Raw genomic sequence first — 18,638 nt, 5'->3', positions numbered from 1 at the left:
GTCTTTGGCCCCTTGGGCCTTCCCTGGACAGTTTGGGGGTTTGCATCCTCTTGGGTACTCTTGTAGACCTTAAAGTCAATGTAAATTAACAGTTTGACATGGCAGCCAAAAAAACCCCAAACAACCAGTCTTAGTGGGTATTTATTGTTTGTTCATTCTTCGTTCTTGAAGAGTACCATGACATCAGGGAGGTGATGCTGTGACACTCAAGAGAACTGAACTTAGGGGAGGGAGAACTGTGCAGAGTCTCTAGCTCACTTTCTCCTCTGGAGCCACTGGGGTCCAGTAGCCAGATATAGATCAGGACAACTAGAGATGGCCCAGGATGCAGTGGGAGACCTTGGTCTTTTCAAAGTAAGGTCTTTAACGGGTCTCAGTTTGATTGAAGCAACACCCATTCAGTGCTCAAGGTTAGGTAAGAAATGAGGCAGAGAATGACTTCTTTTATCTAGTTAAAAAAAATCAGTCTGGGAGGGGAAAACCCTCAGGTTTCTAACCAAAATAGAAATAAAAGTAGAGTGTCTGGAATGGAAGAGGCATCAATACAATATTAAGGATCTACTAAGGGCCAAGTCACTGTGTTGGGCTCTAGGAATATAAAGACAAAAATAAAACAATCTCTGTCCTCAAGGACTTTACATTCTATTGGGAAGAAACAACACTTACACAGATAAGTAAATACAATGTCATTGGGTTGCAGCTAGAGTGCCAGGTCTGGTATCAGGAAGTCTCATCTTCCAGGGTTCAAATCTGACCTCAGACACTTACTAGCTCTGTGACCCTGGGCTAGTCATTTAACTCTGCTTGTCTCAGTTTCCTCATTTGTAAAATGAGCTAGAGAAGGAAATGGCCAACCACTCCAGTATCTTTGCCAAGAAAATCCCAAATGGGGTCACAAAGAGTCAGATATGATTGAAATGACTCAACAACAAAATAAGTAGGAGAATTGGGTAGAAGGTGGCACTTGAGCTGACCCTTGAAGCGACCTGAGGATTCCAAGACATCCAGGGGAGGACGACATTCCACAAATGGGCTGACCCTCTTCAAAGTCATAAGTAAAGAAAATGGAATGTCAAGTCAGGAAAACAACCTGGAGGCCTGGAGCCTCCAGGCCTGGAGCTTGGCTGTAGTAGAACATGTGACGGTGAATAACATGTAATCAATTGGAAAAGGATAGATTGTGAAGGATTGTAGGGGAGTTTGTATCTTATCTTAAAGGAGATAGGAGATTGACGTGATTATATCTGTGATTTAAGAAATCATTTTGGCAGACTATGGAGAATGTTGTGCAAAGGGGAGAGATTGCAGGCAAGGAGACCAGGTAGGAAGCTGTTGGCATATTGAAGGCAAGGGGTAATGAGGACCTGATTAGGGTCGTAACCATAGGAGTGGAGAGGAGATAGATTTGAGAGATGTGGCACAGTTAAATTTTGAGGGTTGTTTGAAGAGGGGGAATGAAATGTTGAGGATGACTCCTAGGTGTTGGTCCCGGGTACCAGGAAGGAAGGTACTACTTAGAGAGAAATAAAAAAGTTAGGGAGAAGGGTAGCTTTAAGGGGAAAGATGATGAGTCCTGCTTTGGATATGTGGAGTTTGAGCTGCCTGTGGGGTGATATTCTTTTGGAGATGTCCCACAGGCAGTTAATTAGTCATGGAGGAACAGAACTTAGGAGAGAGACAAAGGTTGAACATATAGGTTCAGGAGGCATTTGCATAGATATGACATTTGTACCCAATAGAAGCTGATGAGATCTCAAGAGAGAAAGTATAGAAAGAGAAAACAGCCTCTGAAAGAGCCTCTTAAATTTTTCTTTCTGTTTTTAGGAGTGGAGAGAGAGCAACCAGGTCTGACCATAACTCTGTTCCTCAAATTGTTCTGCTAGAATTTAACTCCTATCCCTCTTGCTGGTTTTGAAGAATAATTTTATTGCTATCTTTTGTTTTTACCTAAACCTTGTATCTTTCTACCTCTTTCTCTGTTTCCATAGAGCTATACCTTATAGCAAGGAATTTTTTTTTCAAAAGAGGAAGAAGAGGGGTGAAAAAAGAAAAGAAAAAATGATCACTACATTGAAAAAAATCTGACTATATGTAATCTTGCGTTCCTGTGGGCCCTCTTCTATCAGGAAAGGAGTGCGAGGAAGTATCTTCTCATGTACCTTGCTTCGAGCCAAGCTTGTTCTTTGTCATTTTGCGACATTCATTCTTTTTTTTAATCACATTTTATTGATATCCCTTGAATTTTTTTTTTTTTACATCACCTGAGTCACCATTCATTATTTTCCCCCTCTTTCCTTTCAGAGAACTTTCCTGTAACAAATAAGACTTTTTATTTAAAAAGGAGAAACATAACAAATCAGCAAAACCAATCACTATGTCAGAAACATCTGAAAATATATGCAAAATGCCACCCTCATGGACCTCCCACCTGCGAAAAGGAGTGGGGGGGACTGCTCTCTCAGCTCCTCTTTAGGGCTGTGCTTTCTCTTTGTCATTTCGAACACTCACTTTTGGTAGTTTGCTGGTAATTCTTTCCCTTTCCGTTGCTGGAGTCATGTTTGTTGTTTTCTTGGCTCCTCTTACCTCACTTTGCTTCAGTTCATGTAAATCTTCTCATCCCGCTTAGCATTTCATCATTCTCCTTGCTTCTTATGGCAGAGTAAGACGCTGTTTCGTTCACGTACCACACTTTGTTTAGCCATTCCGAAATCAACTGCTTCTCTTTGGTTCTCTGGATATTTTTGGCAATGGCGGTAGGGGCTGGGCCAGTGATCTCGGCAGCAGTTTCTGAAGTAGCCTTGGTGCAATTGTGTCTGTCCCTGACTAGGTGGACCCTGATGAAGCCTGGAGGCTTCGTCCCTGCCACACTCCTCCCAACGCCATGTGTACTCCTGAAGAGACATCACTACTGCAAGCAGAAGAAACTTTCTTGGCCTTGCTTGGCCGCATCAACACCCTTGTCTTCCAACCTCTGCTCCTTGCAGGTGAGTTAGAGTCTCAGAGAAGGAGGAAGGGGAAGGGAAGTGATGGAAAAGGTCCCATTTAGGCCCTTCTGCCTGATAAGCTGACTGTGTGTTCCCTCCCCTACGGGGTCCTTGTTCCCACCTGGACTCAAACCAAGGTCTACTAGCCTAGCACTCCTTCAATCAGTTGATCAATAAACATTTATTAAGCCGCTACCGTATACAGGCATTGGGGATACAAAGACAAAATGAAACATTGTCCCTCTATATGGTCCATTTACTGAGTGATTTAAATTCCATTCAGCTCCGATATTTATTAATTGCCTCCTTTGTACAAAATCCTTTAAGATGATGTGGTACAGTGGAGAGTGCTAGGCTTGGAGGCAGTTTGTGGTAGGAGAGAAAGCATCTGTCGCAATGAAATAAAAGATTTTTAAAGTAATAATAATATCCATATGGTGCATGTAGTGATTCAGGGCTTGCAAACTGCTTTAACAAGTATATTAATTATCTCACCTGATTCTCACAATCCTTTTAGATATTATTGTACTCCGTATTACAGGTAAGGAAACTGAGGCACAGAGATGTTAAATGATATGCCAATATCGCACAACTAGTAGATGCCAGAGACTAGATCTGAACTCAGATCTTGCCTGACTCCAAACCCAGTGCTCCTTTTACTACACTTATTTATACATAGGGCCTTGTGTTTAGAGCTGAAAATATAATGATAAAAAAAAAAATATGTCTTCTGTCTTCAGGAGAGCTTCCATCCTAGAAGGAAGAAGAAACATGTCTGTAAATACAAGCTCATATCCAATGCTTACTGTAGAAAGCACTGGGAATATATTGATAAGTGAAAGATTGTGCTTTTTCAGTATGGAAACTCCTGGTGTGGTCATTCCCTATACCAATACGGATAGCAACCCATCTCTGACTTAATAAAGAAAATCTATGGATTTCTCTGAGATACAAAATGATTATATGGCCTGCCCGGGGTCACATAACTAGTAAATATGAGAGGTGAGATTTGAATCCAGGTCTCCCTGACTCTGGCCTAAGCCTTGAGGACACAAAAATGAAAAATGAACAAGTCCCTGACCCTTCAGGACTTAGTGGGTTTGTGATTAACATCTAGTTATACCAGATTGCTAGCTAAAGTACAATCAAAAATGAAAAGATTAATGTAGTGCCCTGAGGCAGCTTTAGTGAAGTGAGAGCTCTGGGATGCCCTCCTTTGAGTTAGCACCTCTTTCCCTAAACCCCCACATTCTCACTGCTCAGTGGATCTCTCCAGACTCCAGGTATTCTGTAGGTTTATAAGCATAGTTCATGAGCCCCCACTGAGGTTTTTATTCTTATCAGTCAGTCAGAGAACATAAATGAGTAAAAACAAAGGCATTTAATAAAATAGCATAGTAAGAATATTCATAATAGAACATTAAAAAAACAACTGGGCTGCACTATTTCACAAATATGCAAACCACCAGTGCAAAAAATAAACATGTAGGAAACAGCTGTGACCAGGGAAATGCCTGGGAAGGAAGAGGCAATAAGCATTTATGGAGCACTTTCTACGTGCCTGTCACTGTGTTAAATGCTTTAAAAATATTATCTCGTTTGATCTCACAACAATCCTTCAAGGTAGGTGCTATTATCTCCGTTTTATAGTTGAGGAAACCAAGGCAAACAAAGGTTAAGTGACATACCCTGGGTCAAACAGGTAGTAAGTGTCTGAGGCTGAATTTGAATTCATGTCTTTGTGGCTCCAGGCCTAAACACTCTACTCACTGCACCACCTGGCTGCCTCATGGAAAGGCACATAAGGTATCCCATGTGCAGCAGGTGAATACATCTCTGACGCTTTGGAATCAACACATGGGTGTACAGTGTCTTCCAGGCAGCTGGGCATGGGGCATAATCTCTAACAGGTTATTACTTTCTGCTAGTCTCACATGGCAAGGCAGAGGCCTCACACAACCAGTCATGAGGCTAGGGAAAATCCCTTAACCATTTGATTTTTTTTCCCCATAAAGAGGCCCTGTCACTTCTCGGGTCTTGGGCTATAATAGGCATTCCTTCTCCAAAAGAAGATTCGTTGCCCTGTGAGCCAGGCTTCCAGAACACAGAATCTGGCCAGCTCAGTGGCTCTTGAGGTTTTAAGAATATTTCTTTTAACCAGTGGTTCCTGATCTGGCCTCTGACAGAAGCCTCATTCTGACTTAGGGATAGAAATTCCTCATAGCCTCCACTTTATTTTTGATTGCTTGATTCTCCAGTGAGTATCAGTTTCCTGGTTATCTTTCCAACAAACTGTCAAGTGCTCCTAGGTATGTGAGTGGGAGCTGGTACCTCCTCCCCTACAAGTTTTTCTCTACCTTAAAATTCTTTTACATCTCTCATAGAGATGACTGGGAGGGGAAACATCTGAAAGACAAAAGTTAAGCCAAAGGGACAAGATCATAGTCTTCCTCCTGCTTGGCACATTCATGTCTTGTCTCCACGTAAGCTCCTGGAGGATGAGGACTATGTCTGACCCCACATCAGGAGATCTGAGTTCAAATTCTCATTCTAACACTAGCATTGTGATCTTCAGCAAGTCCAAGGGTCATAGATTTAGAGCTGAAAGCACTCAGAACCTTGATTTTTCATTTATAAAATGATCTTAGCTGTACCTACCTCAGAGGGTAATTTGTTTTTCTTTTGAGTAAGTTTGATTTTTTTTTTCATATCTCAATTTCCCCATCTCTAGCCTTTTGTGGCAAAGACTCTTTATGATTCAATTCAATTTAGTAAGCATTTTGTTAAGTACCTCCAATGTGCAATACACTGTGCTAAGTGCTAGGGATATGAAAACATATCCCTGCCTTTAAGGCAACTGAAACCTCCTGGGGTTTAAACATGTATACAGGTCAATAAAAGCCTTTTTCAAACTTTCAGGTTCCAAATAAATGCAAGTAATTATTAAAACGTTATCTTTCCTGGTAGTGAGAACAGGACCCTGCACACAGTAGATAGTTAACAAATGTTTGTTGAATTGCTGCATCGAGGAGGTTTGATGAGGCAGACAGCAATGAACTGATTATCGGGAGATTCAAAGTGTACCCTAGTTTGCTCTGCATGTCATTGGGCCTGTGTGAACCTTGGTCTCCTCTTCTCTAAAAGGACAAGGTTGGACTAGAGGGTCTCCTTTAATGCTAATGTGCTATGTTGCCTTGACATCAACAGTGCATTTGGAATAGAATCAGTTGTGATCTACAATAATAAATAATAATTTTGGGGGGGGTGTGGATCTGTGATTTCTTTGGTGTGAGGAACTCTGGTGGAAAATCCCAGTGCATGTCAGTAACAGCTTTGCAACTCCCAGTCTTCGAGAATAGCTGGGGGCCCTGCGAGGTTCTGTGACTCAGTCACAGAATTAATCTGTATCTCAAGTGAGACTGGAACCCAGAACTTTTCTGACTCAAGCCTGCTTTCTAGATGCTGTTTTGTGCCTCTCTTTAATAAGAAAAACTATAACACTTAATCATCCCTTTCATATGTCCTGAGCTTTTGCAGTTTACAAAGAGCTCCTTTGAGCTTCACCATCACCCTGGGAGGTATCTGGGACATATGCTGTCTCCAAGCTCCTGAAGCCCAGAGAGGTTCAGTGACTTGTCAAAAGTCACACAGCAAGTAGCCGATCTGGTCTAGGCCACACCTCTCAATACTCAATTCAGTTGAGTCCTGCCAGGCTGCCCCTCTTTCCTTCTCCTTTGCTCTGGGCTTGCCCATTCCTACAAGCCAAATGTGAGGAAAGAACAAAGCCCAGGATTAATTATTAATGCCTATTATGTGCCAGGTACTGTTTGAGATGCCAAGGATACAAAGCCCTGACCTTAAGGAGCTTACCTGCCACTTGGGGGAACAACATACACACAAGTGAGACAAGACAGATACAAAATGAATCCAGAGTCACTGGGGACACCAGAGTGGAAAAGCACTCCAAGCTGGGGTCATCAGGAAAGGCTTCCTATAGGAAGCGGTACCTAAGCTTAGCCTTGAAGGAGGTATGGGATTCCAAGAGACGGAGGTGAGAAGGACGTGTGTTACAGGAAGGGAGACGCCTATGAAAAGGCTTAGAGGTTTGAGAAGGAACACGGCTCCTTGGCTGGCACTGTGACATTGGGCAAGTTACTTAAACCTCACTTTCCTCATCTGTCAGAAGCAGCAGTTGAGCTAGATGGCCACCAAAGTCCCTTGCAGCTCTTTATCTGTGATCCTACCAGGATCAGCAAAGGGTTGTCTGGATGGAGCAGTGAGTTTATAAAGGCAATAATGGAAAATCAATCTGGAAAGACCGATGAAGGGCTAATATTATTATAATATAACACAACACAACAACATATCATAGAAGCTAGGTAACACAGTGGACAGAGTACTGGGCCTGGAGTCAGGAAGACTCATCTTTCTGAGTTCAAATCTGGCCTCAGACACTTACTGAGGGTTACTTACTTACAGGGTTGTGTGACCCTGGGCAAGTCACTTAACTCTGCCTTAATTTCTTCATCTGTAAAATGAGCTAGAGAAGGAAATGGCAAATAACTCAGTATTTTTGCCAAGAAAATCCCCAAAAATGGGGTCATAAAAACTGGACATGACTGAAATGACTGAACGAGAAAAAATATAATAATAACATAATATCATGGTACATATTATGTTATACCATGGTGATATTATATATTACTATATATACATACATAATAATCATTTTGGGTGATCCCTCCTTTCTTCTCTGGCTTCTTACCCCTATTCATCTCTTTTCCTTCCTTCCCGTTAAACCACCCAACTCTAAGTATCTCTCTTATTTGCTATAGGTAGGCATATCTCTTAAACAACTGAGTGGCTTTATTCAGACTACCTAAAGTGGGCCAGGGTGTACTGAGGTCAGCTCAAATTTGCTCATAAGAGCTGATCCTTACATTTTCAGTGTGAGCATCTCCACCTTTGAAATCAGCAGAGCCTACAGACCAGGATTTGTTTTACTGTTTTGTTACTTGTCTCAGAAAGCAATGAAGAAAATGTAATGCAGAGTAATTTAAATTACAAAATTAATTTACAAATTACAAACCAAATAACCAAGTTCATTGTTTTGTAGAGAGCCAGCCATTAAGCTTTTACTATCATACTCCTTCAAGAGAGTCAGCAATCCCTGCTAATTTCTGCATCCACCTTTGTGAGTTAATGTATGTGAGTGTGTGTGTGTATGTGTGTGTGTGTGTCTGTGTGAGTGTGTGTGTGAGTGTGTGTGTGAGTGTGTGTGTGTGTGAGTGTGTGTGTGAGTGTGTGTGAGTGTGTGTGTGTGTGAGTGTGTGTGTGTGAGTGTGTGTGTATGTGTGTGTGTGTGAGTGTGTGTGTGTGTGTCTGTGAGTGTGTGTGTGAGTGTGTGTGTGTGTGAGTGTGTGTGTGTGAGTGTGTGTGTGAGTGTGTGTGTGTGTGTGTGTGTGTATGTGTGTGTCTGTGTGAGTGTGTGTGTGTGTGTGTGTGTGAGTGTGTGTGTGAGTGTGTGTGTGAGTGTGTGTGTGTGTGAGTGTGTGTGTGTGTGTGTGTGTGTGAGTGTGTGTGTGTGTGTGTGTGTGTGTGTATGTATATACAAGCGTATATCTGAGTGTGTACAAATGCATGTATGGAGCGATTAGGACAAGGTATGGCTATCCAAGTCTTTCTCCATGCCTTGTCTTGCCTAGAGAACACCATTCATTCCTGAATGCCTCAGCCACATGGGGCTACCTGGTTGTGTCTTCCTCCCAAAGTTCTGGGGAAAGACCCATACCAGGATGCCTTCCCCAAAGTGAGCAGCCACCTAGAGATGGTATTTTCTCTTTGTCCAAGAAGAGCCCTCCAACTCGAAGGATCAGGAATGCATGCGGCTGTTGCTGCAGCTCAGTGAGCAGTACCAGCACCTGTGGGACCTGACTCAGGCCAGCCTCCAAACGCTGAGGCAGAGGCTTAACTGCCCAACCACCGTCAGCCTGCACACCCTGCACCTCCTTCACAGCCCGGACCTGTTCCTGGAGGCCTACCAGCAGTGAGTGCTGGGGATGGGAAGTCATTTTGCAGGCGTGGTCTGGGTTTGAGACCTGCCCTGCTCCCCACAACCTCTGTTTACCAACATGACTTTATCAGTCTGGGGAAGCTGATGGGCCCTTTCTCAGAATCATGTTTTTAAATGCATAAAATAAAATACAGAGGATTACCAAGGAAATTATTTTGAAATGCTGTTATCAAAATACCTTTGAAAACAAAAGCTCATGGGCTCGGTTAGAAGCCCTGGTGACTAGAATCCTGAAGGACAGCAGTATGAATTAAGGCTGTTCTAGAAATGGTGTCTGGAGGAACCTGGAGAGGTTGTCTTAAGCGGGGGAGACGGGCAGAAGATCTCTGTGGGCCCTGTTCTCTGGAACGCCTAGCCTTCTGGGAAGGTAAGGCTGAGGGAATAGCACAGAGGATAAGATAACGATTAACTGAAGATAAGGATTAAAATTAGAAAAAAGATTAACTGAAAGATAAAGATGAACTAAAAACAGAGAGAATAGGAAAAGACAAGCAGGAGCTGTTACATCATCTGTGTTTGCTCAGCGCCGCAGGGCCCAGAGGGGCTGCGGGCCTTGAATGGTGAGCACAAGCGTACCTAGACTAATTGGCTGTTTTCCCTGAGTCCAGTGGGACGCTGGCAGGGAGACTGAGGTATCATGGATGGAGAGGGAATGAACGTCCTCCATGGAGGCATCTTGTAACACTGTTCCTTGCAGGTATTTTGTGATATATAGCAGCTGTATGGCGGTGCAGACCTTTCAGAAGGCTACCAGGAAGAAGAGGTGAGTGAAATATGCCAGTTGGGGTGGGGGCTTGGGGAGAGGCATTGAATGCAGGGCTGAACAGTTACAGCTCCCTAGAGCTCGTCTCAGCTGAACCTAGGGCCATTAATGAATTATTGACTAAAAAGTCTATTTATTCTTATATACGGGAGACAGTGGGATAGAGTGGAGAGACTTTTATTTGGAGGCTCAGGAGCTGGGTTCAGATTCTGAATCTGCCACCTAGAGACTTAGGAGTAGAGAGGGATAAAGGAGGGTAAAAGAAAGAGGTTTCACCATGGGGTTCATTTCTTTTCTGGGGTCACGGAATGACAGTGAGTTTTGGAGGAGCCAGAGGAAGGCACTGAAGCAGTTCCTGACCAGTGTGACCTTGGAGACGTCAGGGGCAGCTGGCCTGCCTCACATCCTCTGCCAGCCTCTCACAGATCATGTGCAGCAGTATGTCCTTATCTTGCTGAGACTTGGAGACGCTGTTGATGAGGTATTGCCTGGGAGGGGAGGCCCAGCTCTGAGGGGAGACACAGCCCCTGCCCCCAGAGAGCCCTTGGTCTGAGAAAACAGATGCAGCTTCTCTCTTAAAGATCTCCTAATCTGAAGTACCCCTGCCCACAGGAAGGGACGGCCCAGATAGAGGGGAAAAGCAAAAAACCATTTACCAATAACAAACATCAGAACTTCTATGGATACAGAACCTGTAAATTCTCAGAGCACCAGGCGTGGGGATGGGGTTTCTAGTTAAGTGCTCAGAGTGAAGAAATAATCAGTCAGGTCTAGCCTCTTTCTGCTCTTAATGCAATGAGTTTTTTGATCAAAAATCCTTAAGTAAGTGTTTGTTGGGTTTTTTAAAGGAGGAAAGAGATAGAGTCAACTTTAGGGATTTTGGGGTTTTTCAGATCAGAACCCAAGAGACTGGTTTCCAGTTGTGTGTTTGCTATGAGGTCTAGGGGGAAGGTCAGATATGTTGTATCATAGAGTCACAGAATCTCACAGTCCCATCTTTGTAGACCTGAACCTGAGCAGAAATCCCCCTTATAGTACATCTGATAAAGAGTCAGTCAGCCTCAGAAAGATGGATTCTACTTTTGGATGGCTGTAATTGCTAAAATAGTCTTCCTAATTTTAGACAAATCTCCTCTCTGTAACTTCCATTCATTGGTCCTTGTTCTGGCCTCTAGGGCTGAGGAGAATAAATCAAAAATCTTTCTCACGTGACAGCCTTATAAGTACTGAGACAGCTAGGTGGTGAGGGGACTGGACGTGGAGCCAGGAAGATCTGAGTTCACTTGCCTTTTCTCAGCCTTGGTTTCCTCATCTGTAAAGCAGAGATAACAATAGCACCTGTCTCCCAGGGGTGCTATGTGAGGACCAAATGAGCTGCCATATGAACAAGGCTTTACAAACCCTAAGGCACTATATAAATGCTAGCTGTTGCTATACCTGTTGCTTGAAGGCAGCAGCTGTCATGTCTTCCCCTCTCCCCCCATCTCAGGTAGGATGCAGGGACATGGCTCTCCTGAGGCCAAGGCTCTGCCCTCCACCTCAGAGCTGCCCCTTCCTTCTGTTAGCATCACTCTGCCAGGGAGCTGATCATCCAGGCTGCTGACCGCTTCGTGACTCTTCAGTCCTTTATCAGACAGGTTCTGGATGAGGCTTTGGCCACCCACTCTCTGTGGGAGATGCTGGGCAACCGACTGGTGGTGAGTCTTTTCAGGGCATGGGCATTTTGTCCTGGAAGAATGAATGGGGAGGGTTTTAAGTGTTAGACACTCTCTGGGACTAGAGATTCCTTGATCTTCATTGGTCTCCTTTTCCAAAATCCTACAGCCCATTAATAAACTTTCCTATTCTGGAAAAGGGTAAGTAGGAGCTGGGGAGAAGGAATGATAGATTACACTTCATGACCTTGAGCTTGGAGAGGTTATGATTTTAACCTGCCCTTCTGAGAAAGCCCCTCTCTTCCTATGTTGGGAACAGACCAATCCACCTAGCTATTTGTATTGTAGTGCAATCTAGTGAAAAAAAACATGGCATCTGGAGTCCTAATTATGCCACCAGAGCAGTGTATGATTATGGGCAAGTTCCCTCTGGGAATCAATTCCTTCCTTTATAAATGAAGGAGTTATTCTCCCCATCACCTAGCTCTCCTTCCTCATGTCATCTTTCAGCTTTGGCATTCTATGTTCTGGGTTCTAAGAACCTTTCCAGCTTTGATATTCTATTCCCTGTGTTCTAAGATCTCTTTTGGCACTAAACATCTTCTAAAAGTTATCTCAGCTTTGAGATTCTATCTCCTCTGTTCTAAGACTCCCTTCTAGCTCTAACCTTTGATGGTTCTAAGCCAATTAGCTTAATGATTGATGTAGCTAACCCTGTTGCAATATTTTTGCATCATTACAGTAGGGTTATTTTCTTTATAAATGCGGGTAACAAAAAACACACCCCAGAAAGGATGCCCCCAAAAGCTTAATAAGCTTAGGTGTATTGTCCTTCAGGTTTTATTGACCAAGATCTCTCTTTGTCTAATGCAGATCTTTCTTGTAACCACCCCCAATGCATGAGCATTGAATGCCAAAGGAAGGGTGAAATTGTTGGTGCTTTTTTTTTTAATTTTTAAAATTTATTTATTTATTTTTAGTTTTCAACATTCATTTCCACAAGATTTTGAGTTCCAAATTTTCTCCCCATCTCTCCCCTCCTCCCAACACTGTACATTCTGCCCCAATCTGCCCTCCCTTCTATCACACCCCTCCCTTCCCTCCATTTTCTCTATTTTTTTCTAGGGCAAGATAGATTTCTATACCGCATTACCTGTATTTCTTATTTCCCTGTTGCATGTAAAAACAATTTTTAACATTCGTTTTTAGAATATTGAGTTCCAACTTCTCTCCCTTCCTTCCTCCCCACCCATCCCCACTGCAGAGGCAAGCAATTCAATATAGGTTATACCTGTGTAGTTATGCAAAAGACTTCCATAAAAGTTGTGTTGTAAAAGACTAACTATATTTCCCTACATCCTATCCTGCCCCCCATTTATTCTATTCTCTCTTTTGGCCTTGTCCCTCCCCAAAATTGTTTACTTCTACTTACCCCCTCCTCCAATTTGCCCTCCCTTCTATTATCCCCCACACACACTCCACTTATCCTCTTCTCCTCTACTTTCCTATAGTGAAAGATAAATTTTCATACCAAACTGAGTGACCATGTTATTGCCTCCTTAAGCCAAATGTGATGAGAGTAAGCTTCATTTTTTCCCTCTCACCTCTCCCCTTTTCCCTTCCATTGAAAAAACTTTTTCCTGCCTCTTTTATGAGAGATAATTTGCCCCATTCCATTTCTCCCTTTCTCCTCCCAATATATTCCGCTATCAGCCCTTACTTTCATTTTTTTTTAGATATCATCCTTTTCTATTCAACTCACCCTGTGCCTTCTATCTATATATATATAATCCCTCCAACTACCCAAATACTGAGAAAAGTCTCAAGAGTTACAAATATTATCTTTCCATGTGGAATGTAAACAGTTCAACTTTAGTAAGTCCCTTATGATTTTTCTTTCCTGTTTACCTTTTCATGCTTCTCTTGATTCTTGTGTTTGAAAGTCAAATTTTCTATTCAGCTCTGGTCTTTTCATCAAGAATACTTGAAAGTCCCCTATTCCATTCAATGACCACTTTTTTCCCCTGAAGTATTACACTCAGTTTTGCTGGGTAGGTGATTCTCAGTTTTAATCCTAGTTCCTTTGACTTTTAGAATATCATATTCCAAGCTGAAAGGGTTAATTGCTTGGAGGATGGAGATGGAAGGGAGAGGGAGCCAAGGACTGCTTCTGAATTTCATTGAATTCCCTTCCCACCAAGACCTTGTTCCCATTGCCTTTCCCCCTGCTCTCTCTAGGATGCTCTTTGCATGGCAGATAGGAGACTGCTTCTGGACAGCCAGGAAGTGCCCGTGGTGGCCAACCCAGTCCGAGCTGACCGAGTTCTCCTTTTCAATGATGTTCTTGTTCTACTGCAGGTGAGAAAGGTGGTCTCAGAAAAGAGACAAAAAGAATAGTCCTAGGGATGAGTACGGGGAGTAGCCTACTTTGGAGAGAGCATAGGGAGGGATATAGGGATAAGTGCCTAGACCCTATCCTGAAAAGACATGGGTAGGTACCTCATGCCAGCAGTAGTATGGCCCCATGGTAAGAACACTGGGCATCTCTTTAGAATACCTGAATATCTTGCCTTTGATAGTTTCTAGCTGTTGTAGAATAGGTACTGTCCTGTATTGATAGAGTTTACTCATTGGGAATTCCTTATACCAAAAAAATAATAGATTTGGTTTAATAAAAAAATGACTTAGCAAACTTTGAAGGAATATGTAAATATGAAATATTTTAAAATCTCTTTTTCATTGCTTAGTGGGCTTCTCAACAATAAAAGAATAAGTTATCTCTGTTTAGGTGTTTAGCATAGGAAAGAAGCTTAGAGATCATCTTTTCTGATTTCTCATTTTACAAATAAAGAAACTGAAGCCCTGAAAAGTTGTGGCTTGTCTAATATCACACGGATTTCCTAACTCCAAGTCGGGTGTTCTGCACCAGACTTCAGGACAACCTGGATTTGTTTCTTTTCAGAGACACCATGTGGTGTCATGGAAAGACTGCCAGAGTTGGAGTCAAGAGACCAGGGTTCAAATTCTGGTTTTGCTACTTATTGTGTGACTCTAGATAAGTCCCTTTACTTTTCCAACCCTCAGTTTATTGATCTTTGAATGGGGGCAGTCATCCTAGCACAATGAGATGATCCTTACTTCACAGAGTTGTTGGAAGGAAAATGTTTTTCAATGCTAAAGAAGTCGGAGCTGCTGATTTTTGGAAATTGAGAATCTCAGCACTAGATAAAAATAATTATAATGGCTTTGGTTGGGCAGCACATGTCTCACAATAACTTGGTGGAGGAGGCAGTGAAACATTTTCTACTCTCATTTTAGAAAGGAGGACACTGAGATTCAGAGTTCTCCACCTCCTGCACCTCCATTGAAATGTCTCCTTTAGTGCTATTTCTATGGACCTTCCATTCTCTCCTCCTCATTGCTAGTTTGCCACCTGACATTTTCCTCTGGATCTTTGCCCTCGTCACATGTTCCCAGACTTGTTTGTGTTCATACTGTATGTGACTGGATTAGAACACTGCATCCTCATGGTTTGGGGCAGGGGATTGCCCGTAAGGTTATGTGATTAGTGTTTGCTCACTTTGTTGAAATCTGAGACTTGCCCAAGGTCATGCAGCTAACCTGGGCTGGAACTTGGATCCAAGTAGCTTACAGCTCCCAACCTGATGTTCTATGTTTCCCTAATCCCTCCATTTCACAGATAGGAAAATTGAGGGCCATAGAAATCAAGTCACATGCCACAGGGTCACTGCTTGTCAATGGCAGAGCCAAAACAAAAGCCCAGGTTTCCTAACCCAGGATCAGAGACCTTTTATCCAAATAGGTTGAGTGCACTTTGAACATAAGAGAAGAGTTTGTAAACAAATAAAAACCTACCATAGGATGACTTCTTCATAAAATTATACTTTTATCTCCTTGTAGCTAGGGCAACTAGGAGGCAGTGGCTAGAGGGCTGGAGCTGAAGTCAGCAAGATCTGAGCTCAAATATGACTTCAGACACTTACTAATTGTGTGACCCTGGGCAAGTCATTTAACCTTATTTGCCTCTGTTTCCTTATCTGTAAAAGGAACTGGAGAAGGAAATGGCAAATTACTTCAGTATCTCTGCCAAGAAAACCCCAAATAGGGTCATGAAGGGTCAGACACAACTGAAATGACTGTACAACAACAAAATATGGGCTCTGGACATGAGCCACCTTTTTGCTCTTTCAGGGTCACAGCTTCCAGACCTTTAACCTGAAGCTGGTCTGGATGGATGCCAGGCTTGACAACAAGCAGATCTCAAGCAGGTGAGTGAGGATGTAGTTCGATTGCATTCGATGAGAGTGATTCAGGTCGTTCCCCCTCCCACCCTCACCCCCTGCCTTTTCCTCCTCCATAGGAAGGAAGTTTTCACTGGGTGTCCTCAGTGCATAGAATGCTCTCCTCCCTCATCTCTGCCTCTGGCTTCCCTAGCTTCCTTCAAGACCCAGCTTCTGCAAGAAGTCTTTCCCAGTCCTCATTATCTTAGTGCTTTCCCTCCCTCTGAGACCACCCCCAATTTAACCTGGATGCATCTTCTTTGTACAGACCACATGGTGTCTCCTTCCATTAGACTGTGAGCTCAAGATCAGGGACTGAGTTTTTTGTTTTTTCCTTTCTTTCTATCCCACAGTGCCTGGCACATAGTAGGTATTTAATAAAAATAAGAGCTTTATTCTGATCTACAAAGTGCTCTCCTAACAATGAGCCACTGGTCCTTACTGGTTGTGTGACCTTGGGCAAATCGCAGAACCTCTCTGGACCTCATTTTCTTTCTCTGTAAAATGAGAAGGTTGGAATAGATGATTTTTAAGGTGCCTTCTGACTGCAAATCCTGTAAATGTCTGAGGAAGGAAATCATTGCCTATGTCCCTCGACTTCAAATTCTGAGTTCTTTCTCCAAGGCAGTGTGATGCTGGTACACAGTCAAGATCTCTCAGTCTTCACTTTATTCTTCCCCCCTCCTTTTTTTTCATTAGTAGCCTGCTGGGGGCTGCACTGGATAGAACCTGGGTTCCAATCCCACCTTAGGCACTTGCTAGCTGGGTGACTCTAGGCAAGTCACTGAACCTTTCTGTGTGACTTGGCTTCCCCATTGTAAAGTGGGGATAATAATAGCACCTACCTCAAATGAGATCGTATCTGTAAAGCACTGAGCACATGCTTAGCACATAGATATTTTTTGTTCTTAGTTTTCAAAGAGAACCAATGATGTCAAAGGTGATGTCTTGACTTGTGTGTGAATTGGACTTAAGTGAACAGAATTGCACAAAGTTGTGAGCCTCTTTCTACCTGAGTTGCTGAAGTCCAGTGGCAGGACAAAAGTCAAGAAGGCTGGTGAAGGCCCGGGATGCGGTGGATGACCTTGATGTCTTAGTTGTCTGACCGAGCTTTAAGCACTCCACAGCACCTGCTTCAGCTGCCTTCATGGCCATGGGAACAAATTGTCTTCATCTGCCCATTCCTCCAGGGCAAGTCTTCACATCCTTAGGGGAGACACCCCCTTAAATCAGCAACAGGTTTGAGGCTTGTCAGTTACCCTCAACCTTGTTTAGCCTGTCTGCCAAGATGTGCATGTCACAGTGTGTAGGAGCTGCCGGTGTCAGGTGGGCACCAAAGGTTTATAAGAAGCATCAGACCAGAGGTGCTAGTCCTCCTGAACACCCCATATACCCCTGCGTGTTCCCTTCCCCCTTCCCACACTCACTCCACCTCTGGAATTGTGGTGAGGAAAAGATGAGTTACTACTCGTAAAGCACTTTGTAGGCATTCAAAGACCTCTGTTAACACTAGTGCTTTCTGAGACAGCACTTTGCTAATCTGATATATTAATAATAATGATGACAGCTAATTTCGGTAGCATTTAAAGGTTTATAAAGCACTTTCCTGATAATGTTCTAGGAAGTAGGTGGTGCAGGTATTATCACCACCATTTTGCACAGGAAGAAACTGGGTTTTAGGTAGAGGAAGTACACACAAAGCGTCAGTTGCAGAATTGTGACTTAATCCTAGGTCTTGTGCCTTGAGTGCAGTGTTAATTCGACTGAACCGTGGGATTGTTATGGGGCTCTGATCATTGTGACTCCTGTGCTTCCAGGTATGGGTTCCATGTCATCACACCTGAAGAAGAATTCTTTCTCTCTGCAAAGGATGCTCAGGGCAAGGTGAGTAGGGAGGGAGGCTGGCCCCAGAAAGAGAGAGACATCATGTCAGTGAGCCACAAGCATCCTTAACACCTGCCCATAAAGCCCAGGTTCTCTTCCCTCCATAGTGAGTTGTCTTGAATATGCAGATATCTCCTCTGCCCCTCAGACTGAAGGAAGTGTGCCTGGACCTGTGTTGCTATCAAGGGGAGAAGTGCGCACAACCACATCATTAGTTCACATAGTGTTCTCTGAATGAAATGAATGGATAAATGAAGGTGGCGGGATGGGGGGAGAGAAGCATTTATTAAGTACTGTTTATATGCCAAGAGCTATGCCAAATGTTGGTAATACCAAAATAAGCAAATAAGCTGGTCCCTGCCCTCAGGAAGCTTATATCCTAATAGGGAAAGACAAGTCATTTAGAGAAAATGTGAGGAGTATTTTAATCAGCAATGATCCTAAGGAGAAAACACTGGAGTCAGAAGGCAATTGATTCACTCTATGAGCCAAAGCATGAAATTTTGAGATGATGGCTCCATGGCCTGGGTTAGGCCACAGTTAAGGACACATTTTTTCTCTCCTGTGTGAAGCTAACCATTCTGTACGGACTTGGGCTCCCTCTCCACCTTAATCCCTTCTCCCCCAACTCTGATCTGGTTCTCACATGTTCTTTCCCTAACTACTGGACTAACTGGACAGAGTCTGAATAATAGAAATAACCAATAGTAGTTAAGGGTGATTAAAGTTTGGAGTAGGAAGGGGTTAACCAAGAGAAAGACTCTTTCGAGTATCTGTGGGAGTACTACCTTAGTGGAGGTGGTGATAGTAGTAGCAGTGGTAGTAGTAGTAGTAGTAGTAGTAGTAGTAGTAGTAGTAGTAGTAGTAATCAATATCTACGTAGAGCATTAAGGTTTGCAAAGCCCTGCACATTGATGATCTCATGTGGTCCTCAATAGCCCTGGGAAGTAGGTGCTATTACTGTCCCCATTTTACATA

At 43.2% G+C, this 18,638-nt stretch overlaps 1 protein-coding gene across 7 annotated transcripts in view; it reads left to right on the top strand.

The window, feature by feature from the left end:
* The window catches only part of ALS2CL (ALS2 C-terminal like), a 65,248-nt gene that overhangs the window by 14,236 nt on the left and 32,374 nt on the right, over nucleotides 1-18,638 (top strand). For 5 of the 7 annotated variants that reach the window (XM_072653159.1, XM_072653168.1, XM_072653127.1 and 2 more), the window contains exons 2-9: nucleotides 2,828-2,984; nucleotides 8,835-9,030; nucleotides 9,755-9,820; nucleotides 10,136-10,301; nucleotides 11,386-11,517; nucleotides 13,714-13,833; nucleotides 15,688-15,764; nucleotides 17,594-17,660. In XM_072653159.1, coding sequence (XP_072509260.1) covers nucleotides 2,882-2,984; nucleotides 8,835-9,030; nucleotides 9,755-9,820; nucleotides 10,136-10,301; nucleotides 11,386-11,517; nucleotides 13,714-13,833; nucleotides 15,688-15,764; nucleotides 17,594-17,660 — 927 coding nt within the window. In that variant the 5' untranslated portion in view covers nucleotides 2,828-2,881. The remainder of the gene's footprint in view (nucleotides 1-2,827; nucleotides 2,985-8,834; nucleotides 9,031-9,754; nucleotides 9,821-10,135; nucleotides 10,302-11,385; nucleotides 11,518-13,713; nucleotides 13,834-15,687; nucleotides 15,765-17,593; nucleotides 17,661-18,638) is intronic. The other 2 variants (XM_072653151.1, XM_072653141.1) reach the window with 2 other exon arrangements.

Source organism: Notamacropus eugenii, chromosome 1, assembly GCF_028372415.1.
Source record: "Notamacropus eugenii isolate mMacEug1 chromosome 1, mMacEug1.pri_v2, whole genome shotgun sequence".
Lineage (NCBI taxonomy): Eukaryota > Metazoa > Chordata > Mammalia > Diprotodontia > Macropodidae > Notamacropus > Notamacropus eugenii.
This window is presented reverse-complemented; position numbering and strand designations above follow the sequence as displayed.